Source organism: Artemia sp. Qi Xiang Cuo, chromosome 12 (genome assembly GCF_049724085.1).
Source record: "Artemia sp. Qi Xiang Cuo chromosome 12, ASM4972408v1, whole genome shotgun sequence".
Classification (NCBI taxonomy): Eukaryota; Metazoa; Arthropoda; class Branchiopoda; order Anostraca; family Artemiidae; genus Artemia; species Artemia sp. Qi Xiang Cuo.
The window spans coordinates 13,962,799-13,989,855 of NC_142805.1; the positions used below are offsets into that span (position 1 = coordinate 13,962,799).

At 36.3% G+C, this 27,057-nt stretch overlaps 1 protein-coding gene across 1 annotated transcript in view; it reads right to left on the reverse strand.

Annotated features, from left to right (window-relative positions):
• Nucleotides 1-27,057, reverse strand: part of c11.1 (maestro heat like repeat family protein c11.1) — a 211,503-nt gene that overhangs the window by 164,285 nt on the left and 20,161 nt on the right. The window contains exon 2 of the mRNA XM_089097791.1: nt 3,745-3,829. Coding sequence (XP_088953917.1) covers nt 3,745-3,829 — 85 coding nt within the window. The remainder of the gene's footprint in view (nt 1-3,744; nt 3,830-27,057) is intronic.

Sequence of the window (27,057 nt, forward strand, 5' to 3'; positions counted from 1 at the left end):
ATTCAGACAGATGTCCAGAGGCCCAGACAGATGTCCTTATGTCCGGACAGACGACCTGATGTCCAGACAAATGTTCCGATGTCCAGACAGTCGACCTGATGTCTAGACAGATGTCCAGATGACCAGACAGATGTCCAGATGTCCAGACAGACGACCTGATGTCCAGACAGATGTCCCTATGTCCGGACAGACGACCTGATATACAGACAGATGTCAAGACAGACGATATGATGTCCAGACAGATGTCCAGATGACCAGACAGATGTCCAGATAGAAGCCTTAATGTCCAGACAGATGACCAGATTTTAAGAGAGTTGTTCAATGGTTCCGGGTTGCAGCGGTAGCTAGCAACCTAGTAAGAGATACATTAAAAGACCATCATTTGAATAACAAACCGTTCCATTCACTGGAATTAGTTAGCTACTAGATTCAATGAACTTCGTCTCTTAATATTTCAAAGAACGTGTCCAGATGTTCAAAGAGACGACCTGATGTCCAGACAGATGTCCAGATGACCAAAAAGATGCCCCGATGTCCAGACAGACAACCTGGTGTCGAGACAGATGTCCAGACAGACGACCTGATGTCCAGACAGATGTCAAGATGACTAGACAGATGTCCAGACAGACAACCTGATGTCCAGATGACCAGACAGATGTCCAGACAGCCGACCTGATGTCCATAAAGATGTCCAGATGAGCAGATAGATGTCCAGATATCCAGACAGACGACCTGATGTCCAGACAGACGACCTGATGGCCAGACAGATGTCCAGATGTCCATACAGACGACCTGATGTCCAGACAGACGACCTGATGGCCAGGCAGATGTCCAGATGTCCATACAGACGACCTGATGTCCAGACAGATGTCCAGATATCGAGACAGACGACCTATGTCCAGACAGATGTCCAGATGCCCAGACAGATGTCCAGATGTCCAGAATGACGACCTGATGGCCAGACAGATGTCCAGATGTCTAGACAGATGTCCAAAAAGACGACTTGATGTCCAAACAGATGCCCCTATATCCGGACAGACGACCTGATGTCCAGACAGATATTCAGATGTCAAGACAGACGACCTGATGTCTAGACATGTCCAGATGACCAGACAGATGTCCAGATGGCCAGACAGATGTCCAGATGACCAGACAGATGTCCAGATTTCCAGACAGACGACCTGATGTCCAGACAGATGTCCCTATGTCCGAACAGACGACCTGATATCCAGAGAGATGTCCAGATGTCCAGACAGACGACCTGATGTCCGGAAAAATGTCCAGATGACCAGACAGAGGTCCAGATAGACGCCTTGATGTCCAGACAGATGTACAGATGCTAAGACAGATGTCCAAACACACGACCTGATGTTCAGAAAGATGTCCAGATGTCTAGACATATCTCCAGATGTCCAGGTAGACGACCTGATGTCGAGAAAGATGTTCCGATGTCCAGAGAGACGACCTGATGTCCAGACAGATGTCCAAACGTCCCGATAGACGACCTAATGTCCAGATGACCAGACAGATTTCCAGACAGATGTCCAGATGTTCGGAAAGACGACCTGATATCCAGACAGATGTCCAGATGAACAGACAGATTTCCCGACAGATAACCTGATGACAGACGACCTGATGTCCAGACAAATGTCCAGATGACCAGACAGAGGTCCAGATAGACGCCCTGATGTCCAGACAGATGTACAGATGCTAAGACAGATGTCCAAACACACGACCTGATGTTCAGACAGATGTCCAGATATCTAGACATATCTCCAGATGTCCAGGTAGACGACCTGATGACGAGACAGATGTTCCGATGTCCAGAGAGACGACCTGATGTCCAGACAGATGTCCAAACGTCCAGATGACCAGACAGATGTCCAGACAGACGTCCAGATGTCTAGACAGATGTCCAGATGTTCGGAAAGACGACCTTATGTCCAGACAGATGTCCAGATGAACAGACAGATTTCCAGACAGATAACCTGATATCCAGATAGATGTCCCGATGTCGAGACAGACGACGTGATGTCCAGACAGATGTCCAAACAGACGACCTGATGTCCAGACAGATGTCCAGATGACCAGACAGATATCTCGATGTCCAGACAGACGACCTGGTGTCCAGAAAGATGTCCAGATATCCAGACAGACGACCTGATGTCCAGATGACCAGACAGATGTCCAGATGTCCAGACAGACAACCTGATGTCCAGACGTCCAGACAGATGTTCAGATGTCCAAACAGACGACCTGATGTCCAGACAGATGTCCAGATAACCAGGCAGATGTCCAGATGTGACGACCAGACAGACGACCTGATGTCCCAATGTCCAGACAGACGACCAGATGTCCAGAGAGATGTCCAGACAGACGACCTGATGTCAAGACAGATGACAAGATGCCTAGACAGACGACCTACGTCCAGACAGATGTCCGGATGCCCAGAGAGATGTCCAGATGTCCAAACAGACGACCTGATGCCCAGACAGATATCCAGATGTCTAGACAGATGTCCAGACAGACGACTTGATGTCAACCCAGATGTCCCTATGTCCAGACAGACGACCTGATGACCAGACAGATGTCCAGATGACCAGAACCATGTCCAGACCGACGACCTGATGTCCAGACAGATGTCCCTATGTCCCTACAGACGACCTGATGTCCAGACAGATGTCCAGATGTCTAGACATATGTCCAGATGTCCAGGCAGACAACCTGATGTCCAGACAGATGTTCCGATGTCTAGACAGACGACCTGATGTCCAGACAGATGTCCAAATGTCCAGAGAGCCGACCTGATGTCCATACAGATGTCCATATGACCAGACATATGTCCAGACAGACGTCCAGATGTGTAGACAGATGTACAGATGTCCGGAAAGACGACCTGATGTCCGGAAAGACGACCTGATGTCCAGACAGATGTCCCGATGACCAGACAGATGTCCAGATGTCCAGACATACGACCTGGTGTCCAGACAGATGTCCCGATGTCCAAACAGACGACCTGATGTCCAGACAGATGTCTAAACAGACGACCTGATGTCCAGACAGATTTTAGTATAGATTAATGTCAACAGGTTTAGATACAATATGAGTGTCGGGATAAGGAGATAATGATCTAATTTCCGTTTTATTCTACTACATTCTGTGACCATCAATGCCAATAAAATCGACCATTTGTGTTTTATTTCAATACTTTCGCCAATAGACAGTTAGATCTAACGTCTGGTTTTCGCAAAAAAATTCAAAAAACTTATCACATGGCACAATTTAAACGAATTTGATGATACTTCTTGTCATAAAATGAAAAATTTACCATAAACATGTCCTTTGACAAATTGAACAGTGCTTATTTATCTCTGTTCTTTTATTTTAATCAGGGGATAAAATCTCCCATCTTTCAAAATATTTATATCCTTACATGTTTTTAAGTCAGGTATTCCACTTCCATCGAGAAGAAAGATCGTTTCTATTAAATTTTTATTACCAAAAAGTAAAGGTTTTCTGCTGGTTTTTTGGTGAAAGGGAATAAACATTCTTTTTTTCACCAAATACGACACAAATTTTATCATGCCGTCGATAGTGAGAAATCAAATGTTTGTGCACACGAATTCAAATTGAATAGAAAAAATCTCTTTCCACGTAACAGGGATGTCAAATTGGATGAGTCTTTAAAAGTATATCATTTATGCACTTATATGAATAAACTTATTTGAAATGCTGGCTACGTACTTCTAAGCTCAACTGCCAGATTATCCTCAACTGAAGAAACTGAATCTTCACTTTTGATGGATGCTGTTTCTTTTTTCTCTGACATCTGTAAAAAAAAGGCTATTACCAATAAACATTTAACTGATTCAATAAATTGCCAAGAGTTTTTTTCTGCAAAAGAATTTTTGTGTTCTATGCACAGAGAAGATTTGCATCAATATAGCTAGAGTTGTAGCCAAGAAGGACCTAGGCATAGGCGACCCTATGGGGGGCAGAGAGGGGCTCCAGCCCCCCTGGCTGAATAATACTGCCTTATATTTTTGTTTTGAGATTTTTATTATAAAGCATTGGAAGTGTCAATTAGACCAGCTAAGCCCCCCTCCCCCTCAAATTCACCTTATGGGCACCAATGGACCTAGGTACTTCACAGAAGCAAAACCAGAAAAATAAAAAAAGAGGGTCAAATAGAATAGGCTGGACAGCCCATAGCCCTAAAATAAAGAAGAATTGTGATGAACAACAATTATTGGTTCCAATTCATAGCATCCAACATGAGCTAAACCCATTCCCAGGTATGGAAAAAATTTCCAAAGCTTCCAGTAGCAAAATTAGACAGAGTTCCAATAGCTGTCGACACTTTAGCAGCCCAACTTGTGTTTTGACAGCTTGACTTTGAGCAAAAAGCATTTTTATATATAAAAATGGTATTTTCAGACCAAATCTGCCAACAAATTTGAAAACTCACAAGTAGCATTTCTACTTTGCTACCCCACTTTTTGCAGAGCGGTCCATTCCCCTAGAAAACTCGGTCGAGCATGTACTATAGGATCCTGGAAAACGCTTCAAGTCTAGTTTTACCTACCTTCTCCTTTCAAATCCCTAATTCTGAAGGGTGGAACCCCTCCCTCCTCTGGGCTGACTGTCAATGAAGCAGTGGAGTCGCCTATTAACTCTTTAATTACAGCAATTGCTTTCAACATGAAAAGGACCCCAGCTTAATCAGAGCCATCAGACGAAGTACCACAAGCCAACAGTTTCGTCTAAAAGTCTGGACCAAGTTGAGTACAACTGGTCCAAAATTCCAGAAATGAATTACATTTAATCTGGTTTAAGTGCCTAAAGATATATGGTATTGCCTAGTTATGGGACAATCATAGGCAGAGCGATAGCGCTGCCTAAGAAAAGAACGATGTGGGCACAATTTATTTTTTTTCATACCCGGGCACTTTGTATCAAAGGAGTTGTCGTAGAAACTTCGAAAAGGGCTCATTCGATTGGAAACTGGAGTGGCTAGTGCCCTTTTTAATAGTCGAAAGTGATTGGGGGGCAACTATCCCCCCCCACGCCCATCATTCCCCCAAAAAGATTGGAGGGCAACTAGCCCCCCACCCCCCACGCCCATCATTACCCCAAACACATCCAAACAAAATTTTTAGATAGCCATTTTGTTCAGCGTAGTTGATTTCAAGATAGAAAATATTTTTTGAGGAGGAAACTCCCCAACAACCTTCGGGGCAAGGGTTTTATGTTATGCCCTGAGGGCATATAAGAACGATGTTGGCACAATGTATCATTTATTATTTTTTCCCTTTAGAGCAGGGCACTTCATATCGAAGGGGTCGTCGTAGAAACATCAAAAGGGGCTCATTCGATTGGAAATTGAGAGTTCTAGTGCCCTTTTTAATAGTCGAAAGTGATTGGAGGGCAACTAGCCCCCCCCCCCCCCCGCTACGCCCATCATTCCCCCAAACACATCCAATCAAAATTTTGAGATAGCCATTTTGTTCTGCGTAGTTGATTTCCAGATAGAAAATATGTTTTTGAGGAGGACACTCCCCCACAACCCTCAGGGCAAGGGTTGTATGTTACGCCCTGGGGGCATATAAGGTTTTTATAGAAGGCGTTGTCGTAGAAACTTCAAAAAAAGCTCATTCGATTGGAAATTCAAAGGGCTAGTGCCCTTTTTAATAGTCGAAAGTGATTGGAGGGCAACTAGCTCCCCCACACCCATCATTCCCCCAAACACATCCAATAAATATTTTGAGATAGCCATTTTGTTCAGCGTAGTTGATTTCCAGATAGAAAATATGATGACAACCCCTCCCCCACAGCTGTCAGGGCAAGGGTTGTAAGTTATGCCCTGGGGGCATTTAAAGTTTTTATTGAAAGCGTTGTCGAAGAAACTTCAAAAGGGCTCATTCAATTGAAAATTGAAAGGGCTAGTGCCTTTTTTAATAGTAGAAAGTGATTGGAGAGCGACTAACGACCCTCTGACCCCCACCATTTCCCCAAACTTATCCATTCAAAATTTTGAGATATACATTTTGTTCAACGCAGTTAACCGTTCAATATACCAGATCTTTTAGGATGATAGCCCCCTCAGAGCCCTCAGATCAAGGGTTATAAGTTATGCCCTGGGGGCATACATTGTTTTTATTGAAAGCGTTGTCGAAGAAACTTCAAAAGGGCTCATTCAATTGGAAATTGAAAGGGCTAGTGCCTTTTTTAATAGTTGAAAGTGATTGGATAGCAACTCACGACCCTCTCACGCCCACCATTTTCCCAAACACATCCAATCAAAATTTTGAGATATCCATTCTGTTCAACGTAGTTGAAAGTTCTGGAAATTAGGTATTTTAGGATGATAACCCCCTCAGAGCCCTCAGCGCGAGGGTTGTAAGTTATGCCCTGGGGGCATATAAGGTTTATATAGAAAGTTGTTGTATAAATCATAGGCAGCGGGATCGCGCTGCCTAAGTAAAGAACGGGAACACTCGAGAACGAGACAAAAAACGGGGACTAAGTATAGCGGAGGAAACTCCCCCAAAACCGTCAGGGCAGGGGTCTTAATATATCCCCTTGAAGGGCATATAAAAACTATGTTGGCACAATGTATTATTTATTAATTTTTTCCTTTAGAGCAGGGCACTTCCTGTCAAAAAAGTTGCCGAAAAAACTTCGAAAAGGGCTCATTCAATTGGAAATTGGAGTGGCTTGTGCCCTTTTTAATATTCGAAGTGATTGGAAGGCGACTAACACCCCTTCCACGCCCTCCATTTCCCGAAACACATCCAATCAAAATTTTTATAGAGCCATTTTGTTCGGCGTAGTTGATTTCCAGATAGAAATTATGTTTTTGAGGAGGACAGTCCCCCACAGCCCTTAGGGCAAGGGTTGTAAGTTATGCCCTGGGTCATATAAGGTTTTTTATAGAAGGCGTTGTCGTAAGAACTTCAAAAAGGATTCATTTGAATGGAAAATCAAAGAGTTACTGCCATTTTCAATAGTTGAAAGTAATTAGAGGGCAACTAACTCGCCTCTCACGCCCACCCTTTCCCCAAACTCAACTGATCAAAACTTTGAGATAGCCATTTTATTCAACGTAGTTTTAAGTTCTAAAAATTAGGTCTTGAGGATGACAACCCCCCCCCCACATCCCTCAGGGCAATGGTTGTAGATTATGCCCAGGGGGCATATAAGGTTTTTATAGAAAGCGTTGTCGTAGAAACTTCAAAAAGGGCTCATTCGATTGGATATTGAATCCCAGTGCCTTTTTTAATAGGCGAAAGTGATTGGAAAGCAACTAACGCCCCTTCCACGCCCACCATTTCCCCAAACACATCCAATAAATATTTTGAGATAGCCATTTTGTTCCACGAAGTTCAAAGTTCAGTAAATTATACCTTTGAGCAGGACACTCCCCCTACAGTCTTAAGGGCAAGGGTTGTATGTTATGCCCTGGGGGCATATAAGGTTTTTAGTGAAATCTGTCGTAGAAACTTGAAAAAGGGCTCATTCAATTGGAAATTCAAAGGGCTAGTGCCATTTTTAATAGTCGAAAGTGATTTGAGTGCAACTAACCCCCCTCTCACGCCCATCTTTTCTGCAAACACATTCAGTCAATATTTTTGATAGTCATTTGGTTCAATGTAGTAGAAAGTTTTGGAAATTAGGTCTTTAAGTATGGCATCCCCCCCCCACAGACCTCAAGGCAAAGGTTGTAAGCTATGCCCTGGGGGCATATAAGGTTTTTATTGAAAGCGTAGAAACTTTAGAAGGGCTAATTCAATTGGAAATTGAAAGGGCTAATGCCTTTTTTAATAGTTGAAAGTGATTAGATAGCGACTAACGCCCCTCTTACGCCCACCATTTTTCCAAACACATCCAATCAAAATTTTGAGATATCCATATTGTTCAACGTAGTTGAAAGTTCTTGAAATTAGGTCTTTTAGGATGATAGACCCCTCAGAGCCCTCACTGCAAGGGTTATAAGTTATGCGCTGGGGGCATAAAAATTTAATAAAGAAAGTTGTTATAGAAATTTCAAAAAGGGCTCATTTGATTGGAAATTGGAATCGCCCTTTTTAATAGTCGAAAGTGAGTGGAGAGTAATTGAACCCCCCTCTTATGCCCATCATTTCCCCAAGAACATTCAATCAAAGTTTAGAGATAGCCATTTTGTTCAACGTAGTTGATAGTTCTGGAAATTATGTATTTAAGGATGACAACCCCCCCAGAGCCCTAAGGGTAACCGTTGTAAGTTCTGCCTCGAGTGTATAAAAAGTTTCTATAGAAAGAGTTGTCGTAAAACTTCAAAAGGGGCTCAATCAATTGGAAATTGAGAGGGCTAGTTCCCTTTGTAATAGTCGAAAGTGATTTAAGGGTAACTAACCCCCCTCTCAAGCCCACCATTCCTCCAAACACATCCAATCAAAATTTTCAGATAACCATTTGGTTAAACGGAGTTGAAAGTTCTGGAATATTTGCCTTTTAGACTGACACACTCCCCCCCCCCCCCAGTACTCAGGGCAAGGGTTGTAAGTTATGCCCTGGGGGCATATAAAAAAAAATTTAAGTTTTGTCGTAGAAACTTCAAAAGGGCTCATTTGATTGAAAATTGAAAGGGCTAGGGCCATTTTTAATAGTTGAAAGTGATTGGAGGGCGACTACCGCCCCTCTCACGCCCACCATTTCCCCCAACACATCCAATCAAAATTGTAAGATAGTCATTTTGTTTAACGTAGTTGAAAGCTCTGAAAATTTGGTCTTGGAGGTTAACAACCCCCTTCACAGACCTTAAGGTAAGGGTTGTAATTTATTCCCTGGGGGCATAAAAGGTGTTTATCGAAAGATTTGTTGTTTCAAAAAGGGCTCATTCGATTGAAAATCGAAAGCCCTAGTGCCCTTTTTAACAGTCGAAAGTGATTTGAGGGCTTGACATTTTTATAGTAAAGATCGATGTGGGTATAATGTATTATTTTTTGTTGTTGTTGTTTAGACCACGGCACTTCGTATCGAAGGAGTTGTCGTGGCAACTTCGAAAAGGGCTCATTCGATTGAAAATAGAAAGTGCTGATGCCCTTTTTAATAATCAAAGGTGATTGGAGGGCAACTAATCCCCCTTCCACTCCCATCCTTCCACGCCTACCCTCCCGTTTGCCCATTATGTTTAAAACTAAATGTTGCCTTAAGATTAAATCAAAATGCACTGTGATAATGCTAATTCCCAGTAAGGCATCTCAGCAGTATCCCAAGAACGACTGAGGGTATTATGTTCAAACTTTCGGGGCTACTTCTGCTCTTAAAATTTAACCAAATCAAAATAGCGTAAGTGTATCCAAGCTATCAAAGAAAGTAAACAGATTTTTTTGCGAATGGCATGAAACTAAAGGTATGAAACTAAATTAAACAGTACTATTTGTGTCCAGATTTTTAAAATGGTGTATGTTGTTAAAAATTGCTGAAAATTTTTCTTCAGCATACAAATAGCAGGCCAAACTATAAAGTCTTAAAAAACGAAAGATTTAAAGTATTATTTTCTTTTTCCCTGAAAAGACGATGTCAATATAAAACGAACAGAAATTAATTAAAAATACTTTTTCCACAAAATAAGTTTTTCAAAGTAAAGAACTCCATTTAACAAAAAATGGGCAAAAATAAAATGAAATAATCTAAAAAGCGTGAAACTACCACAGATCAGCATCGATAAATAAATGAAACCCAAAACGAACAGAAATTACAATAAATAACCGAGTCAAACTCAAAACGAGCAGAAATTAACATAAGTTGGGCGCAAAACCCCTATGCCTTCCCAAGGCCAGAAAAAAATTTGCACTTTACTGAAAAAATACAATTGAATGTGCATTGTCGATTCAATATACATATACGGATATTTAGTTATTAAAATGCTAATATTATTTGATTTATTAAACTTATGAAAGTAAAAACATTTATATCTTTTTCAGTACAGTGCAAATTTTGTTCTGGCCTTGGGAAGGCATAGGGGTTTTGAGCCCCACTTATGTTAAGTTCTGCTCGTTTTGAGTTTGACTCGGTTATTTAGTGTAATTTCTGTTCGTTTTGGGTTTTATTTATTTATCGATGTTGATTTGTGGTAGTTTCACGCTTGGTAGATTGTTTGATTTTATTTTTGCTCATTTTTTTGTTTAATGGAGTTCTTTACTTTTCTTTGAAAAACTTATTTTGTGGAAAAAGTTTTTTTAATTAATCAATTGGAAACGAAGATCATGATAATCACTGTTTTTCAAAGGACCAGAACCATATCAGGAACCTAGAAAATCTTGTATATTGAAACAATTTCCCAATAAAATGAAGCTTTTCTAAAAAAAAAATTTAAAAAAAAATTAGAACTTGATCTTTAAACTAGTATGCACCAAGCTGAATGCAGCAGAACTGCTCAATTAGCCAGTTTATGGTGAAATAGGTAAATTGACTAATAAGAAAATGATCAAGAATAACAAATTACAGAATAGTAATATATTGAATAGTAAGAAAAACAGTACTTATTTTTATTGGTTTCTTTTTATTTATCATCATTACCAAATGGATTGTGTCTGTAGGGTTGGATAAAGGTTCTTTGATTTTTACTTGTTATTCAGTGGCAACAGTGACACTTAGTGTTCAGCTTAGAAAGAAGAAAAGAAGGTTCTCTTTCCTCAATACATCAATAAAGTTAGGGTAATATCTTAATTAGACTTAGCTGTGATATTTTTTTCCTGAGTTGATTTTTTCAGATCATGCTTTATGCTGAGTAAAAAATCCAGGCAGACATCGAAATGCAATTTCTGGAGGGACAAACAGCTCACATTCATAAAATGAAGATTACCATGCAAAACGCAACGCAACAAGTTCTATGATGTGTGCTATGGGAAGGAGTCACTTTTTTAATGCCAGTAAACTGAAGTTAGTGAGAACAGTTTGACTAATGCTAACTCATAGCCCAAGAAAGCCCATTTGGAAAGAAGTAGGGAGAAGCGGTCTCTCTTTTCAAGTTTAGGCCTACAAACCATGCTGCAAAAGGGGCAATAAAAACAAAACCAAATGTGTTGGAGTTGTTCTAAACCAGCCAAGGATATTTGAAATCTTTTTGCACTACAAAATACACCTTCCTCCATTACAGATACAATTCTAATCTCAAAAATGCCGTCAGTATAGTGTGAAAATTATAGCAAATGGTAATCGTTAGACTAATGTTCACTCATAGCTCAAGAAAGCCTATTTGGAAGCTGTAAGGGAAAGTGGTCTCTCTTTTCAAGTGTAGGGTCTAAAAACCATGCTACAGAAGGGGAAAAAACAAAAAACAAAAATGTACTGGAGTTGTTCTGAACCAGCCAAGGATATTTGAAATCTTTTTGCACTACAAAATACACCTTCCTCCATTACAGATAAAATTCTAATCTCAAAAATGCCGTCAGTATAGTGTGAAAATTATAGCAAATGGTAATCGTTAGACTAATGTTCACTCATAGCTCAAGAAAGCCTATTTGGAAGCTGTAAGGGAAAGTGGTCTCTCTTTTCAAGTGTAGGGCCTAAAAACCATGCTACAGAAGGGGAAAAAACAAAAAAAATAAATGTGTTGGAGTTGTTCTGAACCAGCCAAGGATATTTGAAATCTTTTTGCACTACAACATACACCTTCCTCCATTACAGATACAATTCTAATCTCAAAATGCCGTCAGTATAGTGTGAAAATTATAGCAAATGGTAATCGTTAGACTAATGTTTCACTCATAGCTCAAGAAAGCCTATTTGGAAGCTGTAAGGGAAAGTGGTCTCTCTTTTAAAGAGTAGGGCCTAAAAACCATGCTAAAGAAGGGGAAAAAACAAAAAAAATAAATGTGTTGGAGTTGTTCTGAACCAGCCAAGGATATTTGAAATCTTTTTGCACTACAACATACACCTTCCTCCATTACAGATACAATTCTAATCTCAAAAATGCCGTCAGTATAGTGTGAAAATTATAGCAAATGGTACTCGTTAGACTAATGTTCACTCATAGCTCAAGAAAGCCTATTTGGAAGCTGTAAGGGAAAGTGGTCTCTCTTTTCAAGTGTAGGGCCTAAAAACCATGCTAAAGAAGGGGAAAAAACTAAAAAAATAAATGTGCTGGAGTTGTTCTGAACCAGCCAAGGATATTTGAAATCTTTTTGCATTACAAAATACACCTTCCTCCATTACAGATACAATTCTAATCTCAAAAATGCCGTCAGTGTAGTGTGAAAATTATACCAAATGGTAATCGTTAGACTAATGTTCACTCATAGCTCAAGAAAGCCTATTTGGAAGCTGTAAGGGAAAGTGGTCTCTCTTTTCAAGTGTAGGGCCTAAAAACCATGCTACAGAAGGGGAAAAAAACAAAAAAAATAAATGTGTTGGAGTTGTTCTGAACCAGCCAAGGATATTTGAAATCTTTTTGCACTACAACATACACCTTCCTCCATTACAGATACAATTCTCATCTCAAATGCCATCAGTATAGTGTGAAAATTATAGCAAATGGTAATAGAGATTGAACAGTATATCCAAGGCAGCAAAGTGCTGAATTAATTTAATAATTGCATAGAGGCAACCAATCCCGCATCCTTCAACTATATTGGAATTAGTTTCCTCAGACAAAATGAATTACAATGGAAACATAATTGTCTGTGTCTTGTATCAGAGAAAAAAATAACCTACTAAAGAAATTATTGTTGATTTGATTGTGTTCTTATTCTGGTGTCCTTGCAAGCTCAATTAACCTTGAGGATACGTACATATTCTACTATTTGATAAGGTGCCACTGGTATTATAGAATTGAGACTATTCAAATAAAAAAAAAACTGATTAACAGATTAGTAATCTAGATGAGCAAAAGAAGATCAGTGAAAGATCAGCCCTGTGTCAGCTGTCACACAAGATACAGTAAAGAACAAAATAAAGCCTCAATCTCATGTATACAAACATTTTGCTCTTTGGGTTTTTTAATTGCAATTTCTGACATGTTTACTTCATATTTACATTTTTAACTGAAATACAGTAGTAATCCAGTTCATCATAATTCTACAAATATAATAAAGTCCATCAAAATGTCCTAAAATTTTCATGACAAACTCGCAATATCATAATTACCCCACATCTTATATTTTCCGTCAGATTTGTGACCCACAACTAGATCCAGTTTTAACCTTCGCCACATGGGAACAAAAATATGGAACTCTTTACCACGACCAATCCAAGAGTGCACTGATAGGCCTCAATTTCTTAATGTCTTAAAGAAACGCTTTGCGAATTTGTAGGGTCAGGTTGTTTTTATTTTCTATGTAAATTATTGAAAATGTAGTCTGCATTATTATTATTAATCATTTATTACCCGTCAAAAAAAGGAACATAGATGGAGTAATCACTAAAGTAACAAAAAGATAGAGAAAAAAAAGAAAAAACACAAAAATCACATCACAAACCACATTATGATTATTCCTTTTCTTAGTAACAAGTAATACGCTTAATTATGCCATAAGGCATTTGTGTTTTGCTTGATTTACAGTGTTTATGTTTAGTAGTAAATAAAAAGTTACTGTAATTGAATCTCAGTACATAAATACAATTATAATTATAACTGGCCACGCCAGGGATCGAACCCTTGCCCCTTAGACAAAGCCTAAAACGTAACAAACGGAAGATAAAATTTAAGTTACACAAACCCGTGTGCTAAACTTGCAAGAAATAACAGTTCGAAACTTTATTATTTTTACCAACCAAAACAATTTTCTTGAATAATACATAGCCAGTGTAATTATAATTATAATTGCTTCAAAAAAAATTATGGTAACCAACATTTTAACTCCATTAGCTTGGCGATGACTGGTTTAATAGCTGAATTCGTCAAATCAAGTACCCCCTAAATTGTACCTGGTTTATTTGTATTTGGGTAGACAACAGTTAAGTGAAGATTCCAAAAAAGCTTTTGTGATGACTGTTACCTTCCCATAGTTAAAAAGAAGAATTAAAAAATATTAAATTATACTAAAAATATACATAGGCCTTGTTATATACTCTTTGAGTTTAATGATTAATTCATATTAATTAAACAAACTTTTTCCACAAAATAAGTGATTAAAAAAAAAAGTAAAGAACTTCATTAAACCAAAACTGAACAAAAACAGAATCAAATAATCTACCAAGCATACAACTACCACAAATCAGTATCAATAAATAAATGAAACCCAAAACGAACAGAAATTAAAATAGATAACAGAGTCAAACTCAAAACGAGCAGAAAGTAATATCAGTAGGGTTCTAAAACCCTATGCTTTCTAAAAGCCAGAATATAGTTTCTGCTGTACTAAAAAAAATCAAAGGAATTTACTGAGAAAAAAATGTGCATTGTCAGTTTAATATACATATGCTGATATTTATTCCTTCAAATCTGAATTAAATTTTTCATTTCTTAAAGATATAAAAATGAAAACATTTAAAAGAATTTTTTTCAGTAAAGTAGAAATTATATTTTGGTTTTTAGAAACCATAGGGTTTTAGAACACTACTCATATTAATTTCTGCTTGTTTTGAGCTTGACTCGAATATTTATTTTAATTTCTGTTTGTTTTGGGTTTTATTTATTTATTGATACTGATTTGTGGTAGTTGTATGCTTGGTAGATTATTTGATTCTATCTTTGTTGATTTTTGGTTTAATGGAGTTCTTTACTTTTTTTTCTGAAAAATCAATTTTGTGGAAAAAGTTTTTTTTTTAATAATTTCTGTCCGTTTTATAGTGACATAGTCTTTTTCAGGGAAAAAGGCTGAGCAGTCTTTTTCAGGGAAAAAGACTGAGCCTCAGCTAAAGTTAAACAGCCATCCCTTCTATAAAAATCTTTAATGCCCCCTGGGCATAACTTACAACCCCTGCTCCTAATCTCTAGTAGAATGGCCTTATTGAGTCCGACGATCACCACGTGGCCTATGGTTTTCTCACTGAGAATGAAAAAACAGGAATTTTCTCACTTGAAAAAACATGAATTTTGTAACATTTATTTTTGTTTTCATGGATGGTTATGTGTGTTGTTCGATTTATTTGATGTTTTTATCGGATGTCAACATCAAATTATGGATGTTTTATGGTTTTTGTCAGTGAGAATTTGAAAAACAGGAACTTTTTCACATTTATGTCTGTTCTCATGGTTTTTGTCAGTGAAAATGAAAAAACAGGAATTTTGTCACATTTATGTCTGTTTTCATGGATGGTTATGTGTGTTGGTTGATTTGTTTGATATGAGTTCCCAGGAAACAGTTAGATCACGTGTTTCCTTCTCAGCCAATCAGCCAGTCGGATAAATCCTCCTTCTCAGCCAATCAGAGGGCTGGTTTCTGTTTGTTGTCAGTGAGAATGGATATGCTTGACGCGAATGCTATGAGATTGTTTGGCTAGCCTGGCCTGAGAACTTGATTTACATAATCGCTAGGGGAAATTATTGATTCACGAAGGGGGAATTAAGAAACACTCTGGCTTCTTTAATCTTAAGTCTGAGGGATAAACGTTCTTTAGGTCAGAGAGAAAAATTAATATTCTATTTTTAAATAGGGCTTCATTGATCTTTAGTGTCAGGAATTATAATTGACATCACTTGTTATCTTGGAATTATGCGGGAGTCTAAAGAGATAGAAATTCTATTTTTAAATACGGCTTCACGGAGCTTTAAGTCGGAGAGATAAATTGATATTCTAACGAAACCCTAATAGTTTAGCTAGGAAAATTTATGAGATGAAGAGATTAACGTAGGAAAGGGTTTCCTAGAAATTTGAAATGCGTTAGCGCAGAGATGCCAAACAAAAGGAACACGCTGAAATTACGTTTAGGGATTATTTGGGCGAAACCGTTTTATCCATTTTATGGGATTATTTCGGCGAAACAGTTAGAGACATTTTGAAAGAAGATTTTAGGAAAGGTTTTAGAAGAGAATTTGAGGGTGAAACTCTGTGGTCGTTATAATACACAAGTTCCATTTGAACAGTGTTGTGAGGTCCTCTACCCCAACCCCAAAGGGTTCCGATCCCCCACCCCAACCTCGAAGGAAGCCCCCAGTACTCAAAGGTCCCCCAAGCTCCCATAGCCCCATCCCCCCAAACACCCTCCTCAGACCCACAAAGGCCCTCCTCTGGTCCTCAAAGGGCCCCCCGACCCCCAAAGGGCACCCCGGACCCCAAAGGCCCACCCCCCCGTCCGCAATGGTCTCCCGGGCCCGAGAAGCTCCGCGGGCCAGGAATGCGCCGCATGGGGATGCGCCGCAGGGGGATGCGCCGCGGGTCGGGGGAAGCGCCGCAGGGATGTGCCACAGGGATGCACTGCAGGGATGCACCGCAGGGAAGCGCTGCAGGGATGCGCCGCAGGGATGCGCCGCTTTTTTGTTAGAGTTCTAGTTTACTTTAGGTTAGGTTAGGTTAGTTTGGTTGTGGTTTACCTTGTCACTGTTACATTTTCTTGTTTTTTCAAAGTTCATTCTGAATTTCCTTCGTTGAAATGCAAGAGTTGGAATATTTCAGTAGTGTTTGGTTGTGGTTTACATTGTCACAGTTACATCTTCTTGATTTTTCAAAGTTCATTTTGAATTTCTTTCGTTGAAATGCAAGAGTTGGAATATTTCAGTAGTGTTTTCTTGTGGTTTAACTTGTCACAGTTACATTTTCTTGATTTTTCAAAGGTCATTTTGAATTTTTTTCATTGAATTGCAAGAGTTGGCATATTTTAGTAGTGTTTGGTTTACATCGTCACACTTACATTCTCATTATTTTTCAAAGTTAATTTTGGATTTCTCTCGTTGAATTGTAATAGGTGTAATATTACAGTAGTGTTTTGTTGTGGTTTACCTTGTCACAGTTACATTCTCTTTATGTTTCTTAGTTCTATTTGAATTTAATTCGTTGAAATGCAAGAGTTGGAATATTTGAGTAGTGTTTGTTGTAGTTTACCTTGTCACAGTTACATTCTCTTGATTTGTCAAAGTTCATTTTGAATTTCTTTCGTAGAAATGCAAGAGTTGGAATATTTCAGTAGTGTTTTGTTGTGGCTTACCGTGTCATAGTTACATTTTCTTGATTTTTCAAAGTTCCTTTAAAATTTCTTTCTTTGAAATGCAAGAGTTGGAATATTTCAGAAGGGTTTGGTTGTGGTTTACTTTATCACAGTTACATTTTCTTGATTTTTCAAAGTTCATTTCGAATTTCTTTCATTGAAATGCAAGAGTTGGAATATTTCAGTAGTATTTGGTTGTGGTTTACCTTGTCACAGTTACATTTTCTGGATTTTTCAAAGTTCCTTTTGAATTTCCTTCGTTGAAATGCAAGAGTTGGAATATTTCAGTAGTGTTTGGTTGTGGTTTACCTTGTCACAGTTACATTTTCCTGATTTTTCAAAGTTCATTTTGAATTTCTTTCATTGAAATGCAAGAGTTGGAATATTTCAGTAGTGTTTGGTTATGGTTTACCTTGTCACAGTTACATCTTCTTGATTTTTCAAAGTTCATTTTGAATTTCTTTCGTTGAAATGAAATAGTTGGAATATATCAGTAGTGTTTGGTTGTGGTTTACCTTGTCACAGTTACATTTCCTGATTTTTCAAAGTTCATTTAGAATTTCATTCGTTGAAATGCAAGAGTTGGAATATTTCAGTAGTGTATGGTTGTGGTTTACCTTGTCACAGTTACATTTTCCTGATTTTTCAAAGTTCATTTTGATTTTCTTTCATTGAAATGCAAGAGTTGGAATATTTCAGTAGTGTTTGGTTGTGGTTTACCTTGTCACAGTTACATCTTCTTGATTTTTCAAAGTTCATTTTGAATTTCTTTCGTTGAAATGCAAGAGTTGGAATATTTCAGTAGTGTTTGGTTGTGGTTTACCTTGTCACAGTTACATTTTCTTGTTTTTTCAAAGTTCATTTTGAATTTCTTTCGTTGAAATGCAAGAGTTGGAATATTTCAGTTGTGTTTGTTTGTGGTTTACCGTGTCACAGTTACATATTCATTATATTTCAAAGTTAATTTAGAATTTCTTTCTTTGAAATGAAAGAGTTGGAATATTTAAGTAGTGTTTGGTTTTGTTTTACCTTGTCACAGTTACATTTTCTTGATTTTTCAAAGTTCATTTTGAATTTCTTTCGTTGAAATGCAAGAGTTGGAATATTTCAGTAGTGTTTGGTTGTGGTTTACCTTGTCACAGTTACATTTTCTTGATTTTTCAAAGTTCATTTTGAATTTCTTTCATTGAAATGCAAGAGTTGGAATATTTCAGTAGTGTTTGTTTATGGTTTACCTAGTAACAGAGACATATACTAGATTTTTCAAATTTATTTTGAATTTATTTAATTGAAATGTAAGAGTTGGAATATTTCAGTAGTGTTTGGTTGTGGTTTACCTTGTCACAATTACATTTTCCTGATTTTTCAAAGTACATTCTGAATTTCTTTCGTTGAAATGCAAGAGTTTGAATATTTCAGTAGTGTTTGGTTGTGGTTCAACTTTTCACAGTTACTTTTTCTTGATTTTTCAAAGTTCATTTTTAATTTTTTTCGTTTAAATTCAAGAGTTGGAATGTTTCAGTAGTGTTTGTTCGTGGTTTACCGTATCACACTTACATTTTCTTGATTTTTCATAATTCATTTTGAATTTCTATCGTTGAAATGCAAGAGTTGGAATATTTCAGTAGTGTTTGGTTGTGGTCACACCTGGTTTACCTTGTCACAGTTACATTTTCTTGATTTTTCAAAGTTTATTTTGAATTTCTTTCATTGAAATGCAAGAGTTGGAATATTTCAGTAGTGTTTGGTTGTGGTTTACCTTGTCACAGTTACATTTTCATGATTTTTCAAAGTTCATTTTGAATTTCTTTCTTTGAAATGCAAGAGTTGGAATATTTCAGTAATGTTTGGTTTTGGTTTACCTTGTCACAGTTACATTTTCTTGATTTTTCAAAGTTAATTTTGAATTTCTTTCGTTGAAATGCAAGAGTTGGAAATATTTCAGTAGTGTGTGGTTATGCTATACCTTGTCACGGTTACATTCTCATGATTTTTCAAAGTTTATTTTGTATTTCTTTCGTTTAAATGCAAGAGTTGGAATATTTCAGCAGTTTTTTGTTGTGGTTTACCTTGTCACAGTTACATTTTCTTGATTTTTCAAATTTCATTTTAATTTCTTTCATTCAAATTCAAGAATTGGAATATTTCAGTAGTGTTTGGTTGTGGTTTACCTTGTCACAGTTACATTTTCTTGATTTTTCAAAGTTCATTTTGAATTTCATTCGTTGAAATGCAAGAGTTGGAATATGTCAGTATTGTATGGTTTTGATATACCTTGTCACATTTAAATTTTCTTGATTTTTCAATGTTCATTTTGAATTTCTTTCGTTGAAATGCAAGAGTTGGAATATTTCAGGAGTGTTTAGGTGTGGTTTACCTTGTCACAGTTACATTGTCTAGATTTTTCAAAGTACATTTTGAATTTCTTTCGTTGAAATGCAAGAGTTGGAATATTTCAGTAGTGTTTGGTTGTGGTTTACCTTGTCACAGTTACATTTTCTTGATTTTTCAAAGTTCATTTGGATTTCCTTTCGTTGAAACGCAAGAGTTGGAATATTTCAGTAGTGTTTGGTTGTGGTTTACCTTGTCAAAGTTACATTTTCTTGATTTTTCAAAGTTCATTTTGAATTTCTTTCGTTGAAATGCAAGAGTTGGAATATTTCAGTAGTGTTTGGTTGTGGTTTACCTTGTCACAGTTACATTTTCTTAATTTTTCAAAGTTCATTTTTGAATTTCTTTCATTGAAATGCTAGATTTGGAATATTTCATTAGTGTTTAGTTGTGTTAGAGCTTGTCTCAGTTACATTTTCTCGATTTTTCAAAGATCAATTCGAATTTATTTCATTTAAAATCACAAGTTGGACTATTTCACAAATTTATGGTTGTGGTATACCTTGTCACAGTTACATTTTCTTGATTTTTCAAAGTTCATTTTGAATTTCATTCGTTGAAATGCAAGAGTTGGAATATTTCAGTTGTGTTTGGTTGTGGTTTACCTTGTCACAGTTACATTTTCATGGTTTTCCAAAGTTCATTTGAATTTCTTTCGCTGAAATGCAAGAGTTGGAATATTTCAGTAGTGTTTGGTTTTGGTTTACCTTGTCAAAGTTACATTTTCTTGATTTTACAATGTTCATTTTGAATTTATTTCGTTGACATGCAAGAGTTGAAATATTTCAGTAGTGTTTGGTTGTGGTTTACCTTGTCACAGTTACATTTTCTTGATTTTTCAAAGTTCATTTTGAATTTCTTTCGTTGAAAAGCAAGAGTTGGAATATTTCAGTATTTTTACTTGTGGTTTACCTTGTCGCAGTTACATTCTCTTGATTTTTCAAAGTTCATTTTGAATTTCTTTCGTGGAAATGCAAGAGTTGGAATATTTCAGTAATGTCTGGTTATGGTTTACCATGTCACAGTTACATTTTCTTGATTTTTCAAAGTTCATTTTGAATTTCTTTCATTGAAATGCAAGAATTGGATTATTTCAGTAGTGTCTGGTTATGATTTACCTTGTCACAGTTAAATATTATTGACTTTTCAAAATTCATTTTGAATTTATTTAGTTGTAATGAAAGAGTTGGATTATTTCAGTAGTGGTTGGTCGTGGTTTACCTTGTCACAGTTACATTTTCGTGATTTTTTAAAGTTAATTTTGAATTTCTTTCGTTGAAATACAAGAGTTGGACTATTTAAGTAGTGTTTGGGCTTGCTTTAACTTATCACATTTACATTTCTTGATTGGTCAGTGCTCATTTTGAACATCTTTTGTTGATATGAGCTAGTTAAAATATGTCAGCGGTGTTCTCTCATATTATACCTTGCACCAGTTACATTCTAGATATTTTTCAAAGCTGTTTTCAATTTATTTAGTTTTAAATCAAATGTTGGAATATTTCAGCAATGTTTGGTCGTAGTTTACCTTGTCACAGTTAAATTTTATTGATTTTTCAATGTTAATTTTGAATTTATGTATTTTTTTTTAACGTGTTTTTATTTATCATAATTTTTTGTTTATGGTTTACATTGTCACAGTTACATTTTCTAGATTTTTCAAAGTTCATTCTGAATTTCTTTCTTTGAAATGCAAGAGTTGGAATATTTCAGTAGTGTTTGGGTGTCGTTTACCATGTCACAGTTACATTTTCTTGATTTTTCAAACTTCATTTTGAATTTCTTTCGTTGAAATGCAAGAGTTGGAATATTTCAGTAGTGTACGGTTATGGTATACCTTGTCACAGTTACATTTTCTTGATTTTTCAATGTTCATTTGAATTTCTTTCGTTGAAATGCAAGAGTTGGAATATTTCAGTAGTGTTTGGAAATTCAAAATGAACTTTGAAAAATCAAGAAAATGTAACTTTGACAAGGTAAACCACAACCAAACACTACTGAAATATTCCAACTCTTGCATTTCAACGAAAGAAATTCAAAATGAACTTTGAAAAATCATGAAAATGTAACTGTGGCAAGGTAAACCACAACCAAACACAACTGAAATATTCCATCTCTTGCATTTCAACGAATGAAATTCAAAATGAACTTTGAAAAATCAAGAAAATGCAACTGTGACAAGGTAAACCATAACCAGACACTACTGAAATATTCCAACTCTTGCATTTCAACGAAAGAAATTCTAAATTAAATTTTAAAAATCAATAAAATGTAACTGTGACAAGGTAAACCACAAGTAAACACAACTGAAATATTCCAACTCTTGCTTTTCAACGAAAGAAATTCAAAATGAACTTTGAAAAATAAAGAAAATGTAACTGTGACAAGGTAAACCATAAGCAAACACTACTGAAATATTCCAACTCTTGCATTTCAACGAAAGATATTCAAAATGAACGTTGAAAAATCACGAAAATGTAACTTTGACAAGGTAAACCACAACCAAACACTGCTGAAATAGTCCAACTCTTGCGTTTCAACGAAAGAAATTCCAAATAAACTTTGAAAAATCATGAAAATGTAACTGTGACAAGGTAAACCACAACCAAACACTACTGAAATATTCCAACTCTTGCATTTCAACGAAAGAAATTCAAAATGAACTTTGAAAAATCAAGAAAATGTAACTGTGAAAAGGTAAACAACACCCAAACACTACTGAAATATTCCAACTCTTGCATTTCAACGAAAGAAATTCAAAATGAACATTGAAAAATCAAGAAAATGTAACTTTGACAAGGTAAAACAGAACCAAACACTACTGAAATATTCCAACTCTTGCATTTCAACGAAAGAAATTCAAAATGAACTTTGAAAAATCAAGAAAATGTAACTGTGACAAGGTAAACCACAACCAAACACTACTGAAATATTCCAAATCTTCCATTTCAAATAAATAAATTCAAAAAGAAAATTGAGAAATCAACACAATGTACCAGTGACAAGGTAAACCAAAACCAAACACTACTGAAATATTCCAACTCTTGCATTTCAATGAAAGAAATTCAAAATGAACTTTGAAAAATCAGGAAAATGTAACTGTGACAAGGTAAAGCATAACCATACACTACTGAAATATTCCAACTCTTGCATTTCAACGAAAGAAATTCAAAATGAACTTTGAAAAATCATGAAAATGTAACTGTGACAAGGTATACAACCACCAAACACTACTGAAATATTCCAACTCTTGCATTTCAATGAAAGGAATTCAAAATGAACTTTGAAAAATCAAGAAAATGTAACTGTGACAAGGTAAACCACAACCAAACACTACTGAAATATTCCAACTCTTGCATTTCAAAGAAATAAATTCAAAATGAACTTTGAAAAATCAAGAAAATGTAACTGTGACAAGGTAAACCACAACCAAACACTACTTGAATATTCCAACTCTTGCATTTCAACGAAAGAAATTCAAAATGAACTTTGGAAAATCAAGAAAATGTAGCTGTAAAATGGTAAACCACAACCAAACACTACTGAAATATTCCAACTCTTGCATTTCAACGATAGAAATTCAAAATGAATTTTGAAAAATCAAGAAAATGTAACTGTGAAAAGGTAAACCACAACCAAACACTACTGAAATATTCCAACTCTTGCATTTCAACGAAAAAAATTCAAAATGAACTTTGAAAAATCAAGAAAATGTAACTGTGACAAGGTAAACCACAATCAAACACTACTCAAATATTCCAACTCTTGCATTTCAACGAAAGAAATTCAAAATGAACTTTGAAAAATCAGGAAAATGTAATTGTGACGAGGTAAACCACAACCAAACACTACTGAAATATTCCAACTCTTGCATTTCAACGAAAGAAATTCAAAATGAATTTGAAAAATCAAGAAAATGTATCTGTGACACGGTAAACCAAAACCAAACACGAATTAAATAGTCCAACTAGTGCATTTCAACGAAAGAAATTCAAAATGAACTTTGAAAAATCAAGAAAATGTAACTGTGACAAGGTAAACCACAACCAAACACTACTGAAATATTCCAACTCTTGCATTTCAACGAAATAAATTCAAAATGAACTTTGAAAAATCAATAAAATGTAACTGTGACAAGGTAAACCACAACCAAACACTACTGAAGTATTCCCACTCTTGCATTTCAAAGAAAGAAATTCAAAATGAACTTTGAAAAATCCGGAAAATGTAACCGTGACACTGTAAACCACAACTAAACACTACTGAAATATTCCAACTCTTGCATTTCAAAGAAAGAAATTCAAAATAAACTTTGAAAAATCAAGAAAATGTAAATGTGAAAAGGTAAACCACAACCAAACACTACTGAAGTATTCCAACTCTTGCATTTCAATGAAAGAAAATCAATATGAACTTTGAAAAATCAGGAAAATGTAACTGTGAAAAGGTAAACCACAACCATACACTACTGAAATATTCTAACTCTTGCATTTCAACGAATGAAATTCTAAATGAACTTTGAAAAATCAAGAAAATGTAACTGTGACAAGTTAAACCGCAAACAAACACTACTGAAATAGTCCAACTCTTGCATTTCAGCGAAAGAAATTCAAAATGAACTTTGAAAAATCAAGAAGATGTAACTGTGACAAGGTAAACCAAAACCAAACACTACTGAAATATTCCAACTCTTGCATTTCAATGAAAGAAATTCAAAATGAACTTTGAAAAATCAGGAAAATGTAACTGTGACAAGGTAAACCGCAACCAAACACTACTGAAATATTCCAACTCTTGCATTTCAACGAAGGAAATTCAAAATGAACTTTGAAAAAGCCAGAAAATGTAACTGTGACAAGGTAAACCACAACCAAACACTACTGAAATATTCCAACTCTTGCATTTCAACGAAAGAAATTCGAAATGAACTTTGAAAAATCTAGAAAATGTAACTGTGACACGGTAAACCACAACCAAACACTACTAAAATATTCCAACTCTTGCATTTCAACTAAAGAAATTCTAAATAAACTTTGAAAAATCAAGAAAATGTAACTGTGACAATGTAAACCACAATCAAACACTACTGAAATATTCCAACTCTTGCATTTCAACAAAAGAAATTCAAAATGAACTTTGAAAAATCCAGAAAATGTAACTGTGACAAGTAAAACTACAACAACACACTACTGAAATATTCCAACTCTTGCATTTCAACAAAAGAAATTCAAAACGAACTTTGAAAAATCAAGAAAATGTAACTGTGACAAGGTAAACTACAACAACACACTACTGAAATATTCCAACTCTTACATTTCAACGAAAGAAATTCAAAATGAACTTTGAAAAATCACGAAAATGTAACTGTGACAAGGTAAACCAAAAACAAATAAAAAATAAAAAATCTAGCAATTCAATGAAAGAAAATCAAAATCAAATTTGACAATTAAAGAAAATGTAACTGTGACAAGGTAAACCACAACCAAACACTACTGAAATATGCCAACTCTTGCATTTCAACGAAAGAAATTCAAAATGAACTTTGAAAAATCAAGAATATGTAACTGTGACAAGGTAAACCACGACCAAACACTACTGAAATATTCCAACTCTTGCATTTCAAAGAAAGAAAATCAAAATCAACTTTGAAAAAACAGGAAAATGTAACTGTGACAAGGTAAACCACAACCATACACTACTGAAATATTCCAACTCTTGCATTTCAACGAATGAAATTCGAAATGAACTTTGAAAAATCAGGAAATGTAACTGTGACAAGGTAAACCGCAAACAAACGCTACTTAAATATTCCAACTCTTTCAATTCAGCTAAATAAATTCAAAATGAACTTTGTAAAATCAAGAAGATGTAACTGTGACAAGGTAAACCAAATCCAAACACTACTGAAATATTCCAACTCTTTCATTTCAATGAAAGATATTCAAAATGAAATTTGAAAAATCAAGAAAATGTAACTGTGACAAGGTAAACCACAACCTAGCACTACTGAAATATTCCAACTCTTGCATTTCAACGAAGGAAATTCAAAATGAACTTTGAAAAATCAAGAAAATGTAACTGTGACAAGGTAAACCACAACCAAACACTACTGAAATATTCCAACTCTTGCTTATCAATGAAAGAAATTCTAAATGAACTTTGAAAAATCAAGAAAATGTAACTGTGATAAGGTAAACCACAACCAAACACTTCTGAAATATTCCAACTCTTGCATTTCAACGAAAGAAATTTGAAATAATCTTTGAAAAATCAAGAAAATGTAACTATGACAAGGTAAACCACAACCAAACACTAATGAAATATTCCAACTCTCGCAGTTCAACGAAAGAAATTCAAAATGAACTTTGAAAAATCAAGAAAATGTAACTGTGACAAGGTAAACTACAACAACACACTATTGAAATATTCCAACTCTTGCATTTCAACAAAAGAAATTCAAAATGAACTTTGAAAAATCAAGAAAATGTAACTGTGACAAGGTAAACCACAACCAAACACTACTGAAACATTCCAACTCTTGAATTTCAACGATGGAAATTCAAAATGAACTTTGAAAAATCAAGAAAATGTAACTGTGACAAGGTAAATCACAACCAAACTAACCTAACCTAACCTAAAGTAAACTAGAACTCTAACAAAAAAGCGGCGCATCCCTGCGGCGCATCCCTGCGGCGCTTCCCTGCGGCGCATTCCTGCGGTGCATTCCTGCGGCGCATTCCTGCGGCGCATTCCTGCGGCGCATTCCTGCGGCGCATCCCTGCGGCGCATCCCTGCGGCGCTTCCCCCGACCCGCGGCGCAGCCCCCTGCGGCGCATTCCTGGCCCGCGGTGCTTCTCGGGCCCGGGGGACCATTGAGGACCGCGGGGGGGGCCTTTGGGGTCCGGGGTGCCCTTGGGGGGTCCGGGGGCCCTTTGAGGACCAGAGGAGGGCCTTTGAGGGTCTGAGGAGGGCGTTTGGGGGGCTGGGGCTCTATGGGAGCTTGGGTGACCTTTGAGTACCGGGGGCTTCCTTCGAGGTTGGGGTGGGGATCGGAACCCTTTGGGGTTGGGGTAGAGGACCTCACAACACTGTTCAAATGGAACTTGTGTATTATAACGACCACAGAGTTTCACCCTCAAATTCTCTTCTAAAACCTTTCCTAAAATCTTCTTTCAAAATGTCTCTAACTGTTTCGCCGAAATAATCCCATAAAATGGATAAAACGGTTTCGCCCAAATATTCCCTAAACATAATTTCAGCGTGTTCCTTTTGTTTGGCATCTCTGCGCTAACGCATTTCAAATTTCTAGGAAACCCTTTCCTACGTTAATCTCTTCATCTCATAAATTTTCCTAGCTAAACTATTAGGGTTTCGTTAGAATATCAATTTATCTCTCCGACTTAAAGCTCCGTGAAGCCGTATTTAAAAATAGAATTTCTATCTCTTTAGAGTCCCGCATAATTCCAAGATAACAAGTGATGTCAATTATAATTCCTGACACTAAAGATCAATGAAGCCCTATTTAAAAATAGAATATTAATTTTTCTCTCTTACCTAAAGAACGTTTATCCCTCAGGCCTAAGATTAAAGAAGCCA